Below are 21,165 nucleotides of genomic sequence, written 5' to 3' on the forward strand. Positions count from 1 at the left end.
ATGGGCCTTGGCGTAACTTTTTTTGACCCAATTTGCTCTGATGAGTGGCCGACAAGCAAATTTGCCATGGAGTCTTCTTCTTCGGAGTCTCGGGTCGTTAGTTTCGGCGATTGCCGCTCGCCTTCTTCCACTTTGCTTCTTGCGTTCAAAAATCTCTCTTTCTTCTCTAAGTGCAGAGAATTATCAGTCATTATCTTCAATTCTGCGTTGGATATACTCTCAGGTTTGAAGTGCGTACATGGTATGTTAAGCGCACCAAGTGTTCGATGCTATGCCTCACTGATATATTCTCAACTTGTAGCCTATTTGATCCCCCGCTTTGATTTCAGGAGAAGTATATAATTCTTTGAATCTGCTTGTTCTAGTGCTCGGATCAACTGTGATCATATGCCATCTATGATGTTGTTTTCACAAAGTAGATGCCTTATCCTCCTTCTCGTCCTATTCCTGGAGGTATCACCGTATCCGACATTGTCAAGTTTATTCCCAAATTATGGAAACAGCCACCAAGTCCTGTCCCACGAACTTCCGAAAGCCACAATGAATCAATGGTGATTGAGAGTCTTTTCAAATCTCTCGGACATTTCGCCAGCCACGGTCATTTGCATGACGCTTTTAGAACGCTTTCTCTTCTACGTCTTCAATCCTCTTCCTCTGTTTCAGGTGACCTTGTTTTGCATTCCGTGGCTTCCCTTTTATCCGCATGCGTCCATGTTCGTGCATTTTCGCCAGGGCTGCAAATTCACGCTCACTGTATTTCGTCGGGTGTGGAATATCACTTTGCTTTTGTGCCAAAGCTGGTTACTTTTTACTCTGCCTTTAATCTCCACAACGAAGCTCGGTTAATCAATGAGAACTCCGACATTTTGCATACCTTACCTTGGAATGTGCTCATCGGTTCGTATGCCAAGAACGAGCTTTTTGAGGAGGCCGTTGATGCTTACAAGCGAATGGTAAGTAAAGGAATTCGACCCGATGCCTTCACTTATCCGTCTGTTCTCAAGGCCTGTGGTGAAACTCTTGACCTTGCCTCTGGAAAGGTGATTCATGGATCCATTGAGATTAGCTCTCACAAGTGCAGCTTGTATGTCTGCAATGCATTGATCTCTATGTATAAAAGGTTTGGAAATGTGGGTATCGCTCGGAGGTTGTTCGATAGAATGCCTGAAAGGGATGCTGTCTCATGGAATGCAGTGATAAGCTGCTATGCCTCGGAAGGCATGTGGAGTGAAGCATTCGAGCTTTTTGATCAAATGGGGTTTTCAGGTGTAGAAGTCAGTGTCATAACTTGGAATATTATTTCTGGAGGTTGTTTGCATACAGGAAACTATGCAGGAGCTTTGGGTTTAGTCTCTAGGATGAGAAATTTTCCCACGAGCTTAGATCCCGTGGCTGTGATTATTGGTTTGAAGGCCTGCTCGCTCTTAAGAGCTAGACGGTTGGGAAAAGAGATCCATGGTTTTGCAATTCGAAGTTTTTACGATGGGATTGACAAAGTTCAAAACACGTTGATCACAATGTACTCGAAATGCGATGACCTTAGGCATGCCTTTATAGTGTTTCAACAGATGGAGGTAAATAGTTTGAGTACTTGGAACTCTATCATTTCCGGTTATGCGCAAGTGAACCGATCAGAAGAAGCCTCTTTCCTTCTCAGGGAGATGTTGCTTGCTGGCTTTCAGCCAAATTCCATTACGTTTGCAAGCATTCTCCCTCTTTGTGCTCGGGTTGCAAATCTGCAACATGGGAAAGAGTTCCATTGCTATATCCTGAGGCGCAAGTGCTTCAAGGACTATACAATGCTGTGGAACTCCCTCGTCGATATTTACGCAAAATCGGGAAAGATTGTAGCTGCAAAGCGAGTATCTATTTTGATGAGCGAAAGAGACGAAGTAACATACACTTCCTTGATAAATGGATTCGGAAATCAGGGTGAAGGGCGAGTTGCCTTGGCCCTGTTCAAGGAGATGATCAGATTTGGTATTAAACCTGACCATATAACCATGGTTGCAGTTCTATCGGCCTGCAGTCATTCCAAGTTAGTCCATGAAGGCCAAAGGCTGTTTATGAAGATGCAGTGTGAGTATGGTATACGGCCTTGTCTTCAACATTTTTCTTGTATGGTTGATCTCTATGGCAGAGCAGGTCTCCTGGAGGAAGCCAAAGGTGTAATTCAAAGAATGCCATATGAGCCGTCCAGTGCCATGTGGGCTACTCTACTGAACGCTTGCCACATCCACGGGAACACAGAGATTGGTAAGTGGGCAGCAGAAAAACTCCTGGAGATGAAGCCAGAGAACCCGGGTCACTATGTGTTGATTGCAAATATGTATGCAGCTGCTGGTTCTTGGAGAAAACTTGCTGAAGTGAGGACTTCCATGAGGGACTTGGGTGTGAAGAAGGCTCCTGGTAGTGCTTGGATTGACATAGGTTCTGGGTTTTCACTGTTCTCTGTGGGGAACACGTCAAGCCCTCAAGCATGTGATACCTATCCTCTGTTAGATGGATTGAATCAGCTGATGAAAGACGCTACTGATTATGCCATCTATGAGGATCAAAGTTCAGATGAAGAACTTCTTCAAGAAAGAGGATGAAGTTGACCCTCGTGGAATCATATCATCGTTTTTATCTGATCTGAAGATGATCAACTGGAGCTTTATTTAGTTAATAGCACATATTCTATATACGCCTGCATATCATCAGACCGAAAACAATTTATATACACATAACGGTTTCTAGTTAGAGTAGAACAGTATGGTACTGTAGTTTCTCTTCAAGCTGATCCACTTCATCAAGCAGGAGCTTTATAATTCCATCAGAATCTATCGGCCAGTTGAGGAAATTTTTGCAGCAACCAGGTAACTCCCTTTATAGCAGCCTGCACGCAAATGCAAAAGATGTTAAATCTGCATTTTACCTTGCACTTTCAAATTCATCCACACAATCGAAATTAAGTAGTAGCTCATATTACCAGAACTGTTTCTCCAGGTTTGATTGCAGGCTCAACGCAGTCCCTTCCATATCTGCAGACAAAACCGAGAAGAAATGTTTCACGCCCGGGAAGACAAACTGGCATTACTTTCAGTCCATTGTAGTAGCAGCAAATTTATGTAGAGAAGAGTGTGCTTACACGATCTGTCTCTTGCCATCGATTACTTGTAGCCGGTAAAAGCTGCAGCCTTTGCTAAACGGGAAATTCTTGCCCTTCCATTCTGACAAGAACTCTAGTTTAAGAACATAGACGTTTTAAATCACAGAGAGCAGGATTTGAATTTTTGAAGACTAACCTAAATGCCATGAAACTCCAACAGCTGACGAGTCCTCTGTTGAAATGTCATCTATCACGAATTGCAGATCCCTACTTGTTGATTCGATGAACTTTCCGAAGAAATCTAGAATTGCCTGTCATTGGTTTATGGAGATTGGAGAAAGAAAGCTTTGAGAAGCAAAAAATGGAGAAACGAAGAGAGATTAGTCCATGGGAATCGGTTCACACCGTTCGGCCAACGAAGGGGGATGAGAAGACGAGATCCTCGTAAACGCAGTCCTGAGCGATGAGGTCGGTGACGGAGGATAAATCATTGCCGTTGATGGCGGCGTAGAAGCTGGAGACGACCTCAGACGCCGATGTCGGAGCCATATCGGGGACAACGTTCTTGGCTGTCTCCGACGACGCAGCTGCTTTTGTTGCCGGAGCACAGGATGCGGACAATTTCCGCCGTGAACGAGTGACGATTGTTAGCTTGATGACTTTGTTTCCGAGGAAAGAGGAAGGAGGAAGATCGTGGAGCGAGACGAGAGACGGAGACGCCAAAGAAGAGATGAGAGAAGCAGTGAAGCTCATCGTCGTTTCTTCTTGTCTTCGTTTTTGTGGCTCATTTGGATTTGATTTCGGTTTGTTTATTTTTTTGTTCTAAAACCAAATTATGAAACTTACATATACGCCTTAAATTAAGAAGCATCAAGCTTAAAACTAAAATTTATGAAACTGAATTATACGTCTTAAATTAGTATCAAACTAAAACTAGAGGGACTAAGATGCAATTCTCTTATTCGGGCATCAGTCGCCGAGATATTTTTAATACTTTCACTTTTCATCCAAGTCACTGAATATTATCTTCTTTTCATATTTCACCCTGTGAATTCTTTACTATGGAAAAGAAAACATCAGTTTATATTAACCCAACAAAATAAATTAGTTTTTGATGGAATATTTTCAGGTTTTATGCAGTTGTGCATATAGAAATTCAAGCCGTTGCCGTTGCAGAGTGGAAACTAGAATTTTCAAAGAAACATAAAAGACAAGTTAGCTCAGAACATATCAAAAAGTTTATTGTAACTAGTTTCACGTCGATGGAAATTAATCTCTTGCATTTGTTGATTTAATAAGAGCAATCCAATTAAAAAGGAAAAGAACATAGTCCAATTCAAGTGTTTTCAAACCACTGACTAAGAGAATCTATAAATCTGTCATCATACAAAACGAGCTAAACAAATACTTGCAAACATATTTGTCTCATAAATGGAATTATCTTCTATTTCTTGCGTTGACTGAACATATGTGAGCAATGAAACACAAGATCATATTCATGTTCATAATGATGACTCACAAAGTACCAAACATCAAAATCATTAGCTCAACATACAGTAGACGAATCAAAAGTTCAAGAATCATCATTAGCTTCAATACTTTTATCCTCTTCAATCTGAAAGAGATAGAAAATGCTCCTGTCTATAGACGCTAGGAACATTCCCCAGAAGTTTAGGCGCTTCTGCAACCCCATGGATCCCTGATTCACTCCTAACCAAAGCAATCACTCTACACCAAATCTCCTTGGTTTCACTCCTAACATCTTTTGATTCTTCCCACAAAAAGGCCATCTTTCCATAGCATTCAGCCATTCCAACGGATCGAACCTTCTTGAGCTTCCTCAAACCATAAAACCACTCTCCATAGCATCAGCTTAGAGTCATTACCACATCAACCCAAATCTACCGTAGTAAACGTAGAGGCACATTGCCAATCACACACACACCCGTTCTCCACCATTTCATCTCTAGGCAGCTCAAAACTCTCACAAGAAACCATCTCTAGGATCGTAGCAATCAGCGTTGTTGTTGTTGTTGTTAGTTTTCGTTAAAGCACAAAACCTTTCTGTCTAATGAAACAGTAGCAGACGAACCCCACCACACTTTTTCCTTAGGATACGGCGCTAGTCCCCAAGTTTGTGTCTTTAGGTCAAACGATTCCGCTTCAATATCATCATCTTCATAGCCTCCGACCACATATATCTTACTACCCACTAAGCCCTCGCTATTGTACGTTCGATCGATTTTCATACTGGGTCCTTGGCGTATTTTACAAGATCGGGAATCAAAGATCCACAAGCTTGATGAAGGAATGAATGATCCGCAGATAAAGAAGATCTCCGGACCAATTGCGATGGCGGAGGGGCTGCATTCGTCATGATAAGGAAACCCGAGATCGACGGAGACGAGGAAGTGATTCTCGGTCGGATTATTCTCACCCATGTGGAAAGTAAACCACTTTCGGGTATGTGAAGTAAACCACTTTCGGATCTTTGGGCGACTGGTTTCGTCGTAGAAGCAGATGAAGAGCGAGTCTTTGCGGAGGAGAGAACGAATCCTGTGAATCTCCGGCGAACGAACAAGGTAACGGAAGTTCTTGCAGACGCAAGAGAGCGTTGGGTAATGGCGTTTCGGGACGTGGGCTAAGATTTTCCAGACGATATCGATCGGCAGTGAGGAGAACCATGACGGCGACGGTATCGGTGGGATGATTTCTCGCTGTGGCTCGTCGGCGTTAGAGGCGGCGTTTGTATTCGCCATTAGATTAGAAGAAGATTTATCCGATTTGTCTGCAGAAGAAATCTTGATGGCTTATTTAAGAAGGGTTTAAGTCTATATTATCAAAAAAATGTTCTTAATATTAAGAACTCGTTAATATTCAGAATTCACTAATTTCATCTCTTACAGCTAAAAGTAAAAACAATCTAAGGCGGCTTAACCGATAGATATTCGTGGAGTTTTCTTAGAACAAATTTGAATTTGATTCGTACACATGCGAAAAAGTTACATCGAATTTTTAGTAATTTTTTACGCTAACCTCAACATTTCTTGCATAATTAATAATCCTCTGTCGTTTTTCCATAAATTAACGATGTCCAAATAAATGAGCATTTGAGGATTTTAAATAAATGAATCCGGTCAAAGTTAAAGAGATTAGTCAGAAATAGTAATGCTAGATATGTAAGAGTTATTTAGGTAAATAGCTATAATTTATTCATTAGTATTTTTGCAAAAGAACAAAATGGGTGTTATTTTTCTATAGATATAATTAAGGTGTTACTTAAACAAAAAACAATTTCTGCAACCAAAATTTTTATGAACGGCCGCCTATACTATACTAAAAATTATAGGCGTAAGAATTATTGAATTTTCTTATAACATTTTTTTTTTGGTTTGGGTCAACATTTATAGCAATTTTGAATTTGATACGTACGCAGGGAAAAAATTAGTTACGTTTGAGTTTTTAGTAATTTTTGTTTCCAGATACTAATTTAAATAGTGAATGCTATAAATACTAACGACCCTGCTTAATCAAGAAGTGAGTGTGCGTCACAGCGTCAGTGTCACCATGGAAGTAGTGTCGTCTCTCAGAATCCGAGATCTACCGTCCCTTCCAGTGACGTCGAGCCTCAACCACCGTCTCATCGTTCCTTTAAAGACCAAGCGCCGGTGAAATCTCCGGCTAGACCCAGCAGAAGTAGACGGCCTTCCATTTCTCCCGCCAAAAATCCCAAACTTTTTAGGGAGAGAGATGCTTTCCTTTTTTCTTTTCTCAACCTCTCCAAAAACATCATCAACGAAGAGATTCAAAATTCTAATCCGGCCATTCATATTATTTATATATTTTAAAAATTTATTAATTTAAAATATTTAAAAATTTAAACTTATTTAATAAAATATATAATAATATATTATTTTCATTGTTATCATCAAAAATATTACTTAAATTTAAATATTTAAACTAATATCTAATTTATTATTTTGTAAAGATATAATAATAACTTATTTTATGATTTTTGATAAATAATATAACTTATATTTAAGAAACTCTATAACAAATCTAAATTAAAATTAAAATTTTCAGTTTTATGTTAAAATATAAATTAAATATATTATTTTATTAATATTGCACTAAATTAAATTGTTTGTCAACAAAAATAACAGTTATCCAAAAACTGAATATTTTTAAATAAAAAAAATCTTGTTTGAACACAAAAAATAATTCTTTTTTAATAGTATAGATTAGTTAACTTTAACTCTATTTATGAAAAAAATGTTAATATCCTGTCAAATGCCATCACTTTGGAACAAATTTTAAATCAAAATACTGTAAACCTCGGATAAGATTTCTTGACCTCACCTTTAAATAAGGTATGCTTAACCAAATGAGCGATATGTTTTTATTGATCAGTTTGCAAAACAGTGGTGGATTCAGAAATTTTTTTGACTGAAGGCGTATATATATAATTTGTTTTTGATATTTGCGGAATAATATTTAACAAATGAACAAAAACATTAAAGATAAAAGTTTCTAAAAAATATTTTTAAAATAACATTATAATATTTTGGAGTTATATGATGTGTTTACTGAACACAAAGAATTATTCTAATGTTGTGATAAAATAAAGTTGAACCCAATAGAATTCTTTAAGATTTAATTAGTTTAAAATTTTTTTAAAACGTAAAATTATATTATTTTATTTATATATTTTGAGGGTCATCTATGAAGAAAGACTTTCTAATGTTGAATTTTTTTATTTAATATAATTTATGTTTACCAGATGCAGAATATTAGACATAATTTACGTATTAAGTTCATCAAAATTGTTTGAGAAAATTTAATTTTTGACTGATAACGAAAAAATAAAAATAAAATGATGATTTGACTTTGGGAGTATAACTCTTATTTTTAATTGGGGGCAGTAAATTCAGTCTTTTGAAATTTATATAAAGCAATCAAAATCCACTGGGGGCAACTGCCCCCACCAAAATACATGTGCCTCCGCCCCCGTTTGCATTCATATGCTATTGACTAATCGCGTGGCTTAATTAGTCGAATTAACATAAATTTGTCTTTTGTTTTGCCGGATCAATAAAAAAGCTTGTGTATTTTTGGTTTAGTACAGAGGTTAGTCTAAACACAATAGTTGAAAACGAGAATAATAATACATAATTTATGTGTATATCTTATGTGTATAATTTCTTCATAAATAATATTGGTTGTCAACCATTAAGAGTTTATGATGGGGTATTTTCTGGTTTTGTGCGGTTATGCATATAGAAATTCAAACCATTGCAGTTGCAGAGTATAAACTAGCATTTTCCAAAGAAACGTGAAAGACAAGTTAACGTGGAAATACCGAGGACAATCACTCTGTATCAAACCATCGAAGGAAATTAATCTCTGGCATTTGTTGATCATTAGAGCAATCCAGTTAACCAATTCAAGTGTTTCGAAACCACTGAATAAGAGAATCTATAAATCTGTCATCATACAAAACGAGCTAAACAAATACTTGCAAACATTTTTTTCTCATAAATGGAATTGTCTTCTAAATCATTAGCTTCAATATATACATTTATCCTCTCTAATCTGAAAGAGATAGACAATGCTCCAGTCTGTAGCCGCGAGGAACATTCCCCAGAAGTTTAGACGCTCCTGCAGTCCCACGGATCCCTGCTTCACTCCTATTCAAAGCAATCAGTCTACACCAAATCTCCTTGGTTTCACTACTAACATCCCTCGATTCTTCCCACAAAAACGCCATCTTTCCATAGCATTCAGCCATTCCAACGGATCGAACCTTGTTGAGATTCCTCAAACCAAAAACCACTCTCCATAGCATCAGCTTAGAGTCATACCACATCAACCCAAATCTAGCGTAGTAAACGTAGAGAACATTTTCAATCACACACACACCCGTTCTCCACCATTCATCGTTAGGCACCTCAAAACTCTCACAAGAACCATCTCTAGAATCGTAGCAATGAACGATGTCGTTAGTAATCGTTAACGCACAAAGCTTCCTCTCTAATGAAACAGTAGCAGACGAACCCCACCACACTTTCCTCAGGAATCGGCGCTGGTTCCCAAGTTTGTGTCTTTAGGTCAAATGATTCCGCTTCAATAACATCATCGTCTCCATAGCCTCCGACCACATATATCTTACTACCCACTAAACCCACGTCTTTGAACCTTCGATTTACTATCATACTGGGTCCTTGGCGTAATACACCAGATCGGGAATCAAAGATCCACAAGGTTGATAAGGGAATGTATGATCCGCAGATAAAGAAAATCTCCGGACCAATTGCGATGGTGGAAGGGCTAAACTCGTCATGATAAGGAAACCCAAGATCGACGGAGACGAGGAAGTGATTCTCAGTCGGATTATTCTCACCCATGTGGAAAGTAAACCACTTTCGGGTATGTGAAGTAAACCACTTTCGGATCTTTGGGCGACTGGTTTCGTCGTAGAAGCAGATGTAGAGCGAATCTTTGCGGAGGAGAGAACGAATCCTGTGAATCTCCGGCGAACGAACGAGGTAACGGAAGTTCTTGCAGACGCAAGAGAGCGTTGGGTAATAGCGTTTCGGGACGTAGGCTAAGATTTTCAAGACGATTTCGATCGGCAGTGGGGAAAACCATGACGGCGACGGTATCGGCGGTGGGATGATTTCTCGCCGTGGCTCGTCGGCGTTTGAGGCGGCGTTTGTATTCGCCATTAGATTAGGAGGAGAAAATTAGAAGAAGATTTTTCCGATTTGTCTGCAGAAGAAATCTTGATGGCTTATTTAAGAGGGTTTAAGCCTATATTACTACTAATGGCAAAAAAACTCATTAAGAACTCATTAATATTCAGAATTCACACTATTTTCATCTCTTACAGCTAAAAACAATGTATAAGGCGGCTTAAACCATAGATACTCGTGGAGTTTTCTTATAACAAATTTGAATTTGATTCGTACACATGGGAAAATGTTACATCGAATTTTTAGTAATTTTTTCAGCTATAGAATTTTATGAATAATCCCCTCAACATTTCTTGCACAATAATCCTCTGTCGTTTCTCAATAAACCAACGGTGTACGAATAAAAGAACATTTGAGAATTTTAAATGAATCCGGTCAAAGTTAAAAAGATTAGTGACTAGCTTCTTTTTTTTTTTTTCTTTGAACATCGTCAGTAATGACTATATGTAAGAGTTAATTAGGAAAATAGCTATAATTTATTCACTACAAAAAGGGTATTATTTTTCTATAGATATAATTAAGGTGTTACTAAAACAAAAAACAATTTCTGCAACCAAATTTTTTTTATGTACGGCCTAAATTATAAAAGTTATTGAGTTTTCTTCAATGCTTAAAACCGGACTAGTGATCGAACCAGAATTTTGTTTAGATCATGGCTTAATATAGTTATTAGGTTCAACTAGGTTTGATAATATCTTACAAACTTAATCAAAATAAAATTCATCAATAATTATATTATTTGGAAAAAAAATCATAATTTAAATCCAAAACAACATTAAAATAAAATAAAGTAGCATTAGCAATAAATTAAAAAAACTTGAATAAATTAGATTAGCGCATTTAATATTCCTTCTCTAAATCTTCAGTACCTTGAACAAACATAAAAACAAAATACATATTATTGAAATGTTTTAAAATTTGAATTATAGAATGAAAAAAATAATTAAAAAATAAACTCTTCATTTTTCTCATAACATTTTTTTTTGTGTTTGGGTCAACATTTATAATAATTTTGAATTTGATGCGTACGCAGGGAAAAAATTAGTTACGTTTGAGTTTTTAGTAATTATTGTTTCCAGATATTAATTAATTAGTGAATGCTATAAATACTAACGACCATGCTTAGCCAAGAAGTGAGTGAGTGTCAGTGTCACCATGGAAGTAGTGTCGTCTCTCGGAATCCGAGACCTACCGTCCCTTCCAGTGACGTCGAGTCTCAACCACCGTCCTCACCGTTCCCTTAAAGACAGGGCGCCGGCGAAATCTCCGGCTAGACCCAGCAGAAGTAGACGGCCTTCCATTTCTCCCGCCAAAAATCCCAAACCTTTTAGGGAGAGAGATGCTTTCCCTTCTTCTCTTCCGCTCCACTCCAAAAATCCCTACATCATCCACAGAGACATTCAGAATTTCGCGAGGCAGAACAAACTCGAAGATGCTCTCACGATTCTGGACTATCTCGAGCAAAGGGGAATTCCAGTAAATGCGACGACTTTCTCCGCTCTTTTAGCCGCCTGTGTTCGCCGGAAATCCTTATCTCTCGGTAAGCAAGTCCACGTTCATATCCGCATCAATGGCTTAGAGAACAACGAGTTCCTTGGGACCAAACTCGTTCATATGTACACTGCGTGTGGTTCGATCAAAGACGCACAGAAGGTGTTCGACGAAAGTACTAGCTCAAACGTTTACTCTTGGAATGCGTTGCTTAGAGGGACTGTGATATCAGGGAAGAGGCGGTATCAAGACGTTCTTTCTACGTTTGCGGAAATGAGAGAGCAAGGGATTGATTTGAATGTGTATAGTTTCTCTAATGTCTTCAAGAGCTTTGCTGGGGCATCTGCTTTGAGACAAGGATTGAAGACGCATGCGCTTGCGATCAAGAACGGTTTGCTTAGCAGTGTATTTCTCAAGACCTCTCTTGTTGACATGTATTTCAAATGTGGCAAAATAGGGCTTGCACGTCGAGTCTTTGATGAGATTGAAGAGAGAGATATAGTCGTGTGGGGAGCAATGATTGCTGGATTGGCTCACAACAAAAGGCAGTGGGAAGCACTGGGTTTGTTTAGGACAATGATAAGTCAAGAAGGAATATATCCAAACTCAGTTATACTCACAACAATTCTTCCCGTACTTGGGGATGTTAAGGCACTGAAACTGGGGAAGGAGGTCCATGCCCATGTTTTGAAGTCGAAGAATTACTTGGAACAGCCGTTTGTTCACTCTGGTTTGATTGATTTTTACTGTAAGTGTGGTGATATGGTTTCTGGGAGACGAGTGTTCTATGGCTCCAAACAGAGGAATGCCATTTCCTGGACTGCACTGATGTCTGGATACGCAGCCAACGGAAGATTTGATCAAGCTTTGAGGTCGATTGTCTGGATGCAGCAGGAAGGTTTTAGGCCAGACGTTGTTACAATTGCGACCGTTCTTCCTGTTTGTGCAGAGTTGAGGGCTGTAAAGCAAGGAAAAGAGATCCATTGTTATGCTTTAAAGAATCTCTTCTTGCCAAATGTTTCATTAGTCACTTCCCTGATGGTGTTGTACTCAAAGTGTGGTGTTCCAGAGTATCCTGTGAGACTGTTCGACAAGTTGGAGCATAGGAATGTGAAAGCATGGACCGCCATGATTGACTGCTATGTGGAAAACGGTGACTTAAGAGCAGGGATCAAGGTGTTTAGATCAATGCTGTTATCAAAGCACAGGCCGGATTCTGTTACAATGGGTAGGATTTTGACTGTTTGCAGTGAGCTTAAAGCATTAAAGCTGGGGAAGGAGATACACGGACACATTCTGAAAAAGGAATTTGAGTCGATCCCTTTTGTTTCTGCTAGAATCATCAAGATGTATGGAGGATGTGGAGATCTCAGAAGTGCTAATTTCTCTTTCGATGCTGTTGTTGTCAAGGGCTCTCTGACATGGACCGCCATTATAGAGGCCTATGGATGCAATGGACGCTTAAGGGATGCAATAAACTGTTTTGAGCAAATGATATCAAAAGGGTTTACTCCCAACGCCTTCACTTTCACAGCAGTTTTATCTATTTGCAGTCAAGCTGGATTTGCTGATGAAGCTTGTCGCTTCTTCAACTTGATGCATCGGATATACAAATTGCAGCCATCAGAAGATCACTATTCAATGGTCATTGAACTTCTCAATCGGTTTGGTCGTGTTGAAGAGGCGCAAAGACTTGCGGTCATGAGTTCCTCTTCATCCTTACAAACCTAACTGAATATTCATATATCTTCTTTGCTTCTCTCAAAGGCATCAAGTAAGTTGCTCGAGGATTTCTTAATACTGTATTCTATTATCTTGTTTCCAGTAGCTTGCTTTTATGGTATATATTGATTTTGGTTCCAGAAAATGGAAGAACTAAACTAAGTTTGATCAACTTGTAAAAATCTTTCAGTATGAAATGTAGATTTTTCTTAAGATTAGTCAATGCTTCTTTAAGGGGGAAAAAGTCAAGAGAAAGCACAAGCCTAGTTATAATAAAAAAATATATCTTATAATTTTCAAGAATCCATACAAGTTGTATACAACGTAATACCTAACCATATCCAAGTTACTGAATACAATTCATATTGAATCACATAAGTAACAAACAATTGGAAAAAAAAAAAAAATCAGTCACACCTCACAATCTCTATAACACAGCTTAGAAAATAGAAGCTATGTGTCTACTAGTAATAAAAAAATAAAAAATAAAAAAAAAATTTGTGAAGAGGTCCATATTTGGGACCCATCAAGCTCATCTGCTGTTTTGGAAGATTACAAGTGTGCCCTTCCCTCCAAAACATCAGAGGAGCTTTATTCCTTGCCATAACGTCAGAATCAACAACCCTTGTGTTAGACTCCGGAAACTAAACCCTAATAAATAAGCATTCTAGTAACCCAAATATTGTAAGATTGAGCTGTAGAAACACTCCATGAGTTTTGGAATTTTGGGATTTAAGGGTCCCAAAGAGAGTCACTTTGGTAATGGTATGTATCCCAAACATTCATCCCCACATCATTGGCAAAACCCATAGAGTCATATGTTGAATGCATCAACATGGTAGGAGATCCCAAAGTTGACTCGTTGATCGCTTGAATTTCTCTGGGAGAGAGTCTGACCATCGTTGGACCTACGTTGGAGGAGGAGCTTGAGGTGTCCACTTGCATGTCTGACTCTACTGGTTCTGTTCTGAGGCAGAGTACTGCTTCATGAGCCGCCATGCGAATGCTGTCTGAGCTCGAGTCTGCAGGACGTGGCAGGTTGCTAGCTAGCTCAGGGAAGTTCAGACGAGCCTCTCTCCCCCTGAAATGGTATGCTGCCACGTCGTAAGCGGTTGCAGCCATTTCAGGAGTCTCGAAACTCCCTAGCCAAATCCGGTTCTTGGTCCCTGGTTCACGGATTTCAGACACCCATTTCCCCCATTTTCTCTTCCTCACTCCTCTGTAGGCAGAGGGTATACCGGCTTGACCATCATTTCTTGCACTCGAACCGGAATTACTTAAACCAGCCATGAACACACACACACTAACAGAAACACAATAAAGGTTTTGGGGTAAGTGTGTTTGATGTTTGTTGTATTTTGTATGCTTGGATTCTGATGTTGGAATGTTTGTAAATGTTAGCAGTTATTTATAAGTGTGGATTAAGCATCTTAACAGCAGATAAAATCCTGTACACGTTTTATAATATCGGAGCTTCAAATTGTAGGTTCCAGGAAGCTTCATAGGTGGTTTGTGAGTTTAACATGTGTAATCAATCTCAATGGAACTGTAGATTCACTTAGATAGTAGTAGTGTGATTAAAATAATGAGAATCTTTAGGGGCAGGAGGCAGAAGGAGGCAGAATCTGGACTTTGTTAAAAAAATGAAAAAGAAGTGTAGTGAAGACATGGGGAGTGTATAGTAGAGAGAAGCAGAGAGTGGATGAATTTTGGATTTTGCTATAGAAGACGCGGTTTTCTTGCATCACCTGTGGGCCCTTTTATATATATGATCCATTTCCAATATTCATACCTTTGTGTTGCTAATGGTTGGTGCAAAAGTGGATTTATCCTAAAAACAAATGTCAAAGGTCATTGGATCTATTTTTTTCAAACTTTTTTCTTTCCCAAGTGATTTCAAAAGAGAAATCATTTTTTTTTTTGCAATAGATAAATTTAATGTCAACACTCAAATTCATACCCAATTATTTATTATTTTTATTTATAAAAAACAGGGTCTTTCCGCCACTTAAAATAATCAATAGAGAAAAAAAAATCCTACATTTTTTCCTACAGTGTATAACTTTATTTCTTCCTATGAGATTTTAGGAATTGTAGGTAAGTCTAACAAGATCGATATATCAGACAACCCATTTCTTTGGTTTTGTAACAATCACTTTTAGGTATTTAGAAACTTTAATTTACACATAACAATTAAGTTTCCGCCGATTCAGCTCTGATCAAAATTTTGCCGTTGTAAATCTGTAGACATTTAATTTTGATTGTTGCAAGCATTTGGTACTTATTAGCCTATTCTCTGTGAAAAAATGTTAGATTTCTTTGTGGTTCCGGCCGGAAGAACATTATATATACTTCATTTATTTGTTATAGTATAATCCTTTTAGTTTAAGGTTTAGACACAAATAATATAATTTTTTTCTGTGTTTGACTAGTAGAGCGAAAGGGTACAAAATCAGATACTTATCTGCTTTACAAGAACGTAGGAGGGAATGGTCTTGGTTTGAAAGGAGAAACGTTTTTGTTTTATTTGTCGGGAAAGACAGCAGATAAAAAGTTAAGGTGAAAGGAGACAGAAACAGATGAATTTCAATAACAGAATTTTTTTAAAAAGCTAATGTTGTTGATACATGTGTAAGACTCACAGAGTTTAGAAAGTTAGAAGCAGAAGAAAACAAAAGTTTCTTTAGACCACCGACTTCAATTATCTTATTTGATAAATTAATTAATGATGCTTATTGTAAATTACCTGACGTAACAATGAAACAAAAAAAAAAAGAAGAAAAAATCTGAGGATAGTATTAGTGTAATTCAGTATTCACATCTGATGGATTCTCCTTCTTTCTCCTTTGTTGTTTGTTTTTCTGTACTTTGGGTTTCGTTAGTGTAAGCACTAAAATATAGAGGTCTTACGCGTTGAGGAAATCAATGTATCGAACCCAAAACTCTCCTCCTAGTAAAAGATTCAATGATGTATGCTTTGATTCATTACATATAAATCATATACCTTAATTACTATTCAGAGACTTTTTCCCCAACATTATACATAATGTGGATTTGAATCGACCGGTATCAATACAAACCATATTAGATTACATATCACGATTGTTTTTTAATGATTCTATTTCTTTATTAAACGGTAAGATTTTGTCATATTGTTTGTATTGAGAACTATAGCGAAAATTATTCTACAAAATAATAACGACATATTCAAATGCAAGTTTTGTAGAATTAAGACTCTTCTCTTCAAAAGATTAGAGTTTAAAGATTTCTATTTAGCAAAATACTAAAATAAAAGGAAAAAAAAAGTGGTGGTTCTCTGGATGATGTTCATTGGATTTCTTAAAGATGAAAATCGAGAGAAAGAGAGATATGTTGTGCGTTAATGTGAATTAGTGGTGAATTGCAGCTGGACTCCTATTTTGAGGAACTTAATACTACTAAATGGTGGGTTGCAGCTGGATTCTTATTTTGACGACTTAATTGTTCTTTATTATCTTAATCCAAAAACTTAAGTACACTCCTTTCGTCCGAACAAGGCCAAAAGCTCCGACTTTAAGTTCCTTTGACCATACGTATTACGTCGTAATGTCGGCTTGAGAAAAAATTTGACGTCATTGTCATGTGGACTTTTTTTTTGTATTTTGTTTATTAAAGATGTTATTAACTAGACTTTAATTAAGTCCATTAACTATAGAAGCATTCTATACAATTGTAGGCCCACGTAAGCCCATTACACTAAACGGCAATTTACAACATTATACAAACTTTTCACTCCGTCTCCATCGGACATTTGCGAAAAATGAAGGCCGAGTCGAGCAACGAGTCTTTTAGAATCGGGCAGCGAGTGCACTCGCTCAATGATCCGCGTCGAGTGGGCACCGTGAAGTACGTCGGAGATGTGGAGGGTTACTCCGGAACCTGGATCGGCGTTGATTGGGATCAAGACGGCGATGGCAAGCACGACGGTTCCGTTAATGGCGTTTTCTACTTTAGCGGCCGTTCTCAGAGCTCCGCTTCCTTTGTTCGATCCCAGAATCTTAGCCGTGGTATCACGCTGCTTCAAGCCTTGGAGCTCAGATACCGAACGACTTCAACTAAGGACGAAGAAGGTCTGCATTGCGTTTATTCTCTCCTCTACTGTTAAAGTTTTGTTCAGTCACACATTTCTTTGGTTAGATAGGCTTCCTGGTGAATGTGATAGTTAGGCAATTAGGTGTTCGTAGCAATCATTGTGGTTTTGGTTTTGAAATAATGTATCTCCTTCTTTTTGTTGTTAGACGAAATGTATGTTCTCTCTGCGAAAAACAAACGTGTTTCGATTCAACTTCTGGGAGGGGACAAGATCCAGGATAAGCTAAGTCGGTTTGACGAGCTTACGAGTGCTTCTCTTTCTTATCTTGGTGTTAGCTCTCTTGGAGCTTCATCTGACTTGGGTTCACTTCTACCAAGTAAGATTAAATCTACTCTCAGCCCTTCCACTATTAAAACATTCGGGTGACCATTTTTCTTGCTAGAAGCCTTTAAATGAACAGATTTTAACATTACTTGCTTCCCCTGTTCCAGATTTGAAGCTGCTGGACTTAACTGGAAACTTGATTTCTGACTGGGAGGTATCAGTCGTTGCTACTTGGCTGTTCTGTGACATTTCTAGCAACATTTGCAGTATAGATTTTATCCAACATCACGCGGAAGACATTAATATATTTATAGTTTATGATTGATCATTTGTTTCTGGTTTCCAGGAAATTGGTGCTCTTTGTGAACAATTACCAGCCCTTACAACCCTTAATTTGTCTTGCAATTCTTTGTCAAGTGATGTCACCTCTCTTCCACAGTTAAAAAATATCCGTGTTTTGGTTCTGAATAATAGTGGTCTGAGCTGGACTCAGGTGAGATGTGACTCTTTACCTGACCTGTTACTTTTGCTCCTGAACTAATTGTGCACCACCGCAGTTTTCGACTTTTGTGGCTCTTACCATCATGGAACAGGTTGAAAATCTTAGGCGCTCGTTACCTGGAATTGAGGAGTTGCATCTGATGGGGAACATGATATCTGCCATAGCGGTAATGTCTTATTTTGTGGTTCAAATGCTTGCTCAGTTGCTCCAAGTAGGATATAGTCTGGACATGCTTGGAAACAGTTTGGTCTTTTTGATGACTATACTTGAACTACACTCATAGCAAAAAATTTTCTGCTTTAAAAACTTGGTTGTTCAGTTTGTAAATTGTGAGCTCCTTTTGTACTGGCCCATTTTACCCCCCTCCCCGCCTGGTTGCTTCTTGCAGCCTATTTCATCGTCAGATGATCAAGCCTTTAATTCTCTGCGACTTCTGAACTTGGATGATAATTGTATCTCTGAATGGAGTGAAGTATTAAAGCTATCTCAACTTCCATGGTCAGTAAATTAATATTTCCATTCTACTCATAGTTGATGGACTCATTATACACATGCAGTGTTGATATTTGTTATAATATGATCATCTCTACGTTATTTCTCAGCTTGGAGCAGCTTTACCTGAATAAGAATAAGCTGTCACGCATCTTTCACTCTGTAAATGGCAATGAATCACCAAAGCAAAGTATCGACTCATTTCCAAGTCTCCATTGTCTTCTTCTAGGTAATCTCTTCAGGTATTATTTCCTCTTTCTTGAAATTTGGCCATTTATCTCACCCGATGTATTTTTTTTTCAGGAGCTAACAATATCGGTGATCTGGCCTCGATAGACGCACTGAATGTATTTCCTAAGTTGGTGGTATTGATCTCTTGTTCTGTGATATCTTATATATTAATAATGGTCCTTGTTATAGAGGCATACACTTTAATTACCCACTGGAATTCTTTGTTCCCAATTCTTAGATGTTGTTTATGAAAGCTAGGTAGACCTTTAAAGATCGTGTACTTTAACCGAACTACCCTCTTCAAGTAATAGGACATCAGGCTTTCGGATAACCCAATAACTGATCCTGTAAGAGGTGGTGTCCCGAGATTTGTTCTCATTGCACGGCTGACGAAAGTACAAGTGCTGAATGGGAGTGAGGTAGAACAAGTGCCTGCAAAAATGTTAAACATATTGTTACCTTTCATTGGTCTTTAATAAGTTGTTTTTTTTTTCCAGGTCAGAGCTCGTGAGAAGAAGGATTCTGAGATCCGGTAAATCATCTTTTCTGGTCAGGGGAAAGTTTTCCCCTCCCTTCTTGGTCAATTTTTTTGTTTGATTTCAGTGGCAGTACTATGATTAGTTTTAAATGATCACAGGTATGTCCGAATGGTGATGTCAAAGCTAAATGACAAGTCTGAGGAGATTAAGTTGCTCCACCCTAGGTACATTTTGCAAAACTGAATATCTTCTTTGAATCTTATCTTCACAAACAAAACAAGAAAGGGTTAATATTTTGGTGTCCGGAAACCCGGATCCTGTTTTCTTCTTTTCATACAAGTTTCTGCCGGAAGAAGTTGACATAAGAAAGTGTGCCCTGCTTGTGATATTGCAGGTTTTATGAACTCAAGAAGCTTCACGGACTTGAGGATGAAAGAGCATCGTCTGAGAACAGCGGCCGCAAGAATATGGCATCTGGACTTGTTTGTATGTCTTTTTAAGCGTTTCTTAATTATGGTTCATTGATTCTATAGAAGCTGCTTTTATATCACTATGACATATATGCAGCCATTACCCTCAAGAGCGTTGGTCCATCCATGGGTGAGAAGCCTGAGCTGACGGAGAAGTTACCAGGCAGTATCACGGTTGTTACTTCTTCTTTTGTGTTGAGAATCTAATGTCTAAACTGTGAAAATGTGAAATTTTATTTATTGAAGCCTTCGATTGGTGTATGTGACAGGTGGGGAAGCTAAAGATTTTATGTAGGAACCTTTTCAAGCTAAAGTCCATCAAGACAAGATTATTTCTGCAGGAAGAGGTATCTTTACAATGTTATTAACTTGAAAGGAACTCTTCGTATTTCTATTATGTTCATACCAATGGAACAATTGTGTATTTTTATGGCAGAACTCGCCTTTTCCTACATCAGTCGATGACGAGACAGCAACATTATTTGACGTTGGAATCTGTGACGGCTGTACAATTCTTGTCGACGAAGAGAGTTAAGACCATCACATACTTGAGAATTTGATCTCTTAGTTATGTGTAGTCCATCTGTTTTTGCAAGTAACTTCAACACAGTCCATAAATTATGATTTCTAAGTTCTGTTGTTTTTGTTTTTTCCCCAATCACAAATGATGTCACAAGTGATGCATTGTAGTATTCTCAACAATAACATTAGGCAAAATATTTCATATTCATACAAAGTAAAATATTGAAATTTGAGAAAAGAAACATCTTTTTATGAAAGCTCAATGATCTTGGTTCGTTTTCTGCTACCTTCCTCACCGGAAGAGCTCTTCTTCTCCTCGTCGTCGTCGTCATCACTCTCATCGCTGCTGGAGTCACCACTTTCAGCTGCAAGACCATTGCCGGCAATAGCTGCCTCAGCTGCATTGACTGCTTCAGGTGTGTTGAGATCAGCGACACCGAGCATCAAATCCATTTCGATAACTTGAGATTCGTTTCCCGTAAGTGCTTCGATATCAAAAGCTTCCGAGTTTCCTTCTGCTTCTTGCTCCAACCGTTTGTTAGCTTCCGCCATGATCCCTATGAATCCTTTCACTTTGTCAAGAAATTCGCTTCTGGGAACTGGAGCAATCGTTGGCTTCGATGGAGCCTCCTCCATCTTCTTCACATTCTTATTCTTCTTCTTCCCCTTACAGACCAAGAGTGCCGACTCTAAAGCAGATGAAGAAGAAGAAGATAGGTTCTTGTCTTCCAATTCCAGAAGATCTCTAGAAGTTCCTTTTCCTTCCATGATTTCGATACTTTGGAGAAGAAGAGAACTGTGAGATTAAGGAGTTTGCGTCGGTGGATATTACAGGCGACCTGTGAGATCGCCGCTATTGCTTTAGGGTTTTGGTTCTCGCAGAGGTTCTAGCATTCAATTTATTGTTTCCAAATTATGTGTATTTTCATTAATAAAAGAGGATATTTTCTTTTTTTCGGTCGAACTAAAAAAACAAAAATTGCGAAAATATGGAAAAATTGTAAAATTGTAAGAAGA

At 38.2% G+C, this 21,165-nt stretch overlaps 7 protein-coding genes and 1 pseudogene across 7 annotated transcripts; 3 read left to right on the top strand and 5 right to left on the bottom strand.

Annotated features, from left to right (window-relative positions):
* The first annotated feature begins 165 nt into the window (after nt 1-165).
* Nucleotides 166-2,616, top strand: LOC18009114 (pentatricopeptide repeat-containing protein At1g71490). The gene has a single exon (XM_006390703.2). The coding sequence runs from the start codon at nt 420-422 to the stop codon at nt 2,592-2,594; it is 2,175 nt and encodes a 724-aa protein (XP_006390765.1). The 5' UTR covers nt 166-419; the 3' UTR covers nt 2,595-2,616.
* Nucleotides 2,617-2,637: 21 nt separating this feature from the next.
* On the bottom strand, nt 2,638-3,958 carry LOC18009320. Its single transcript, XM_006390704.2, has 5 exons — nt 3,497-3,958; nt 3,288-3,402; nt 3,131-3,212; nt 2,972-3,023; nt 2,638-2,878 (listed from the first exon to the last, which is right to left on the bottom strand). Exons 1-5 carry the CDS (start codon nt 3,842-3,844, stop codon nt 2,816-2,818), a joined length of 660 nt encoding a protein of 219 aa, XP_006390766.1. The 5' UTR covers nt 3,845-3,958; the 3' UTR covers nt 2,638-2,815.
* Nucleotides 3,959-4,701: 743 nt separating this feature from the next.
* On the bottom strand, nt 4,702-5,850 carry LOC18007991 (annotated as a pseudogene).
* A 2,828-nt stretch (nt 5,851-8,678) lies between these two features.
* Nucleotides 8,679-9,816, bottom strand: LOC18007992 (F-box/kelch-repeat protein At2g44700). Its single transcript, XM_024150238.1, is given in 2 exon segments — nt 8,679-9,150; nt 9,152-9,816. Coding segments are annotated over 2 exon segments (1,137 nt in total).
* Nucleotides 9,817-10,992: 1,176 nt separating this feature from the next.
* On the top strand, nt 10,993-13,209 carry LOC18009136 (pentatricopeptide repeat-containing protein At1g71460, chloroplastic). The gene has a single exon (XM_006390707.2). It carries the CDS (start codon nt 10,999-11,001, stop codon nt 13,063-13,065), a length of 2,067 nt encoding a protein of 688 aa, XP_006390769.1. The 5' UTR covers nt 10,993-10,998; the 3' UTR covers nt 13,066-13,209.
* Nucleotides 13,210-13,788: 579 nt separating this feature from the next.
* Nucleotides 13,789-14,346, bottom strand: LOC18009144 (ethylene-responsive transcription factor ERF021). Its single transcript, XM_006390708.1, has one exon. The coding sequence runs from the start codon at nt 14,344-14,346 to the stop codon at nt 13,789-13,791; it is 558 nt and encodes a 185-aa protein (XP_006390770.1).
* Nucleotides 14,347-16,855: 2,509 nt separating this feature from the next.
* On the top strand, nt 16,856-20,338 carry LOC18008619 (tubulin-folding cofactor E). Its single transcript, XM_006390710.2, has 15 exons — nt 16,856-17,165; nt 17,334-17,504; nt 17,620-17,666; nt 17,799-17,945; nt 18,046-18,120; nt 18,343-18,452; nt 18,557-18,675; nt 18,750-18,811; nt 18,989-19,096; nt 19,175-19,209; nt 19,315-19,380; nt 19,551-19,642; nt 19,724-19,800; nt 19,896-19,973; nt 20,063-20,338. The coding sequence occupies exons 1-15, from the start codon at nt 16,856-16,858 to the stop codon at nt 20,159-20,161; spliced, it is 1,596 nt and encodes a 531-aa protein (XP_006390772.1). The 3' UTR covers nt 20,162-20,338.
* Nucleotides 20,294-21,046, bottom strand: LOC18007994. Its single transcript, XM_006390711.2, has one exon. It carries the CDS (start codon nt 20,914-20,916, stop codon nt 20,398-20,400), a length of 519 nt encoding a protein of 172 aa, XP_006390773.1. The 5' UTR covers nt 20,917-21,046; the 3' UTR covers nt 20,294-20,397.
* Between the last annotated feature and the right edge of the window lie 119 nt (nt 21,047-21,165).

This window comes from Eutrema salsugineum, unplaced genomic scaffold (assembly GCF_000478725.1).
Source record: "Eutrema salsugineum unplaced genomic scaffold, Eutsalg1_0 scaffold_9, whole genome shotgun sequence".
Lineage (NCBI taxonomy): Eukaryota > Viridiplantae > Streptophyta > Magnoliopsida > Brassicales > Brassicaceae > Eutrema > Eutrema salsugineum.

Bases quoted from the DNA above. Each gene is read 5' to 3' on its own strand.
- LOC18009114 (XM_006390703.2), top strand. From the start codon at position 420: ATGCCTTATCCTCCTTCTCGTCCTATTCCTGGAGGTATCACCGTATCC.
- LOC18009320 (XM_006390704.2), bottom strand. From the start codon at position 3,844: ATGAGCTTCACTGCTTCTCTCATCTCTTCTTTGGCGTCTCCGTCTCTC. The intron at 3,024-3,130 runs GTAAGCACACTC...TTTTGTCTGCAG, and splicing joins GATGGCAAGAGACAGATCGT to ATATGGAAGGGACTGCGTTG. The intron at 2,879-2,971 runs GTAATATGAGCT...ATTTGCGTGCAG, and splicing joins AACCTGGAGAAACAGTTCTG to GCTGCTATAAAGGGAGTTAC.
- LOC18009136 (XM_006390707.2), top strand. From the start codon at position 10,999: ATGGAAGTAGTGTCGTCTCTCGGAATCCGAGACCTACCGTCCCTTCCA.
- LOC18009144 (XM_006390708.1), bottom strand. From the start codon at position 14,346: ATGGCTGGTTTAAGTAATTCCGGTTCGAGTGCAAGAAATGATGGTCAA.
- LOC18008619 (XM_006390710.2), top strand. From the start codon at position 16,856: ATGAAGGCCGAGTCGAGCAACGAGTCTTTTAGAATCGGGCAGCGAGTG. The intron at 18,676-18,749 runs GTAATCTCTTCA...TTTTTTTTTCAG, and splicing joins TCTCCATTGTCTTCTTCTAG to GAGCTAACAATATCGGTGAT. The intron at 19,801-19,895 runs GTTGTTACTTCT...TGTATGTGACAG, and splicing joins AGTTACCAGGCAGTATCACG to GTGGGGAAGCTAAAGATTTT.
- LOC18007994 (XM_006390711.2), bottom strand. From the start codon at position 20,916: ATGGAAGGAAAAGGAACTTCTAGAGATCTTCTGGAATTGGAAGACAAG.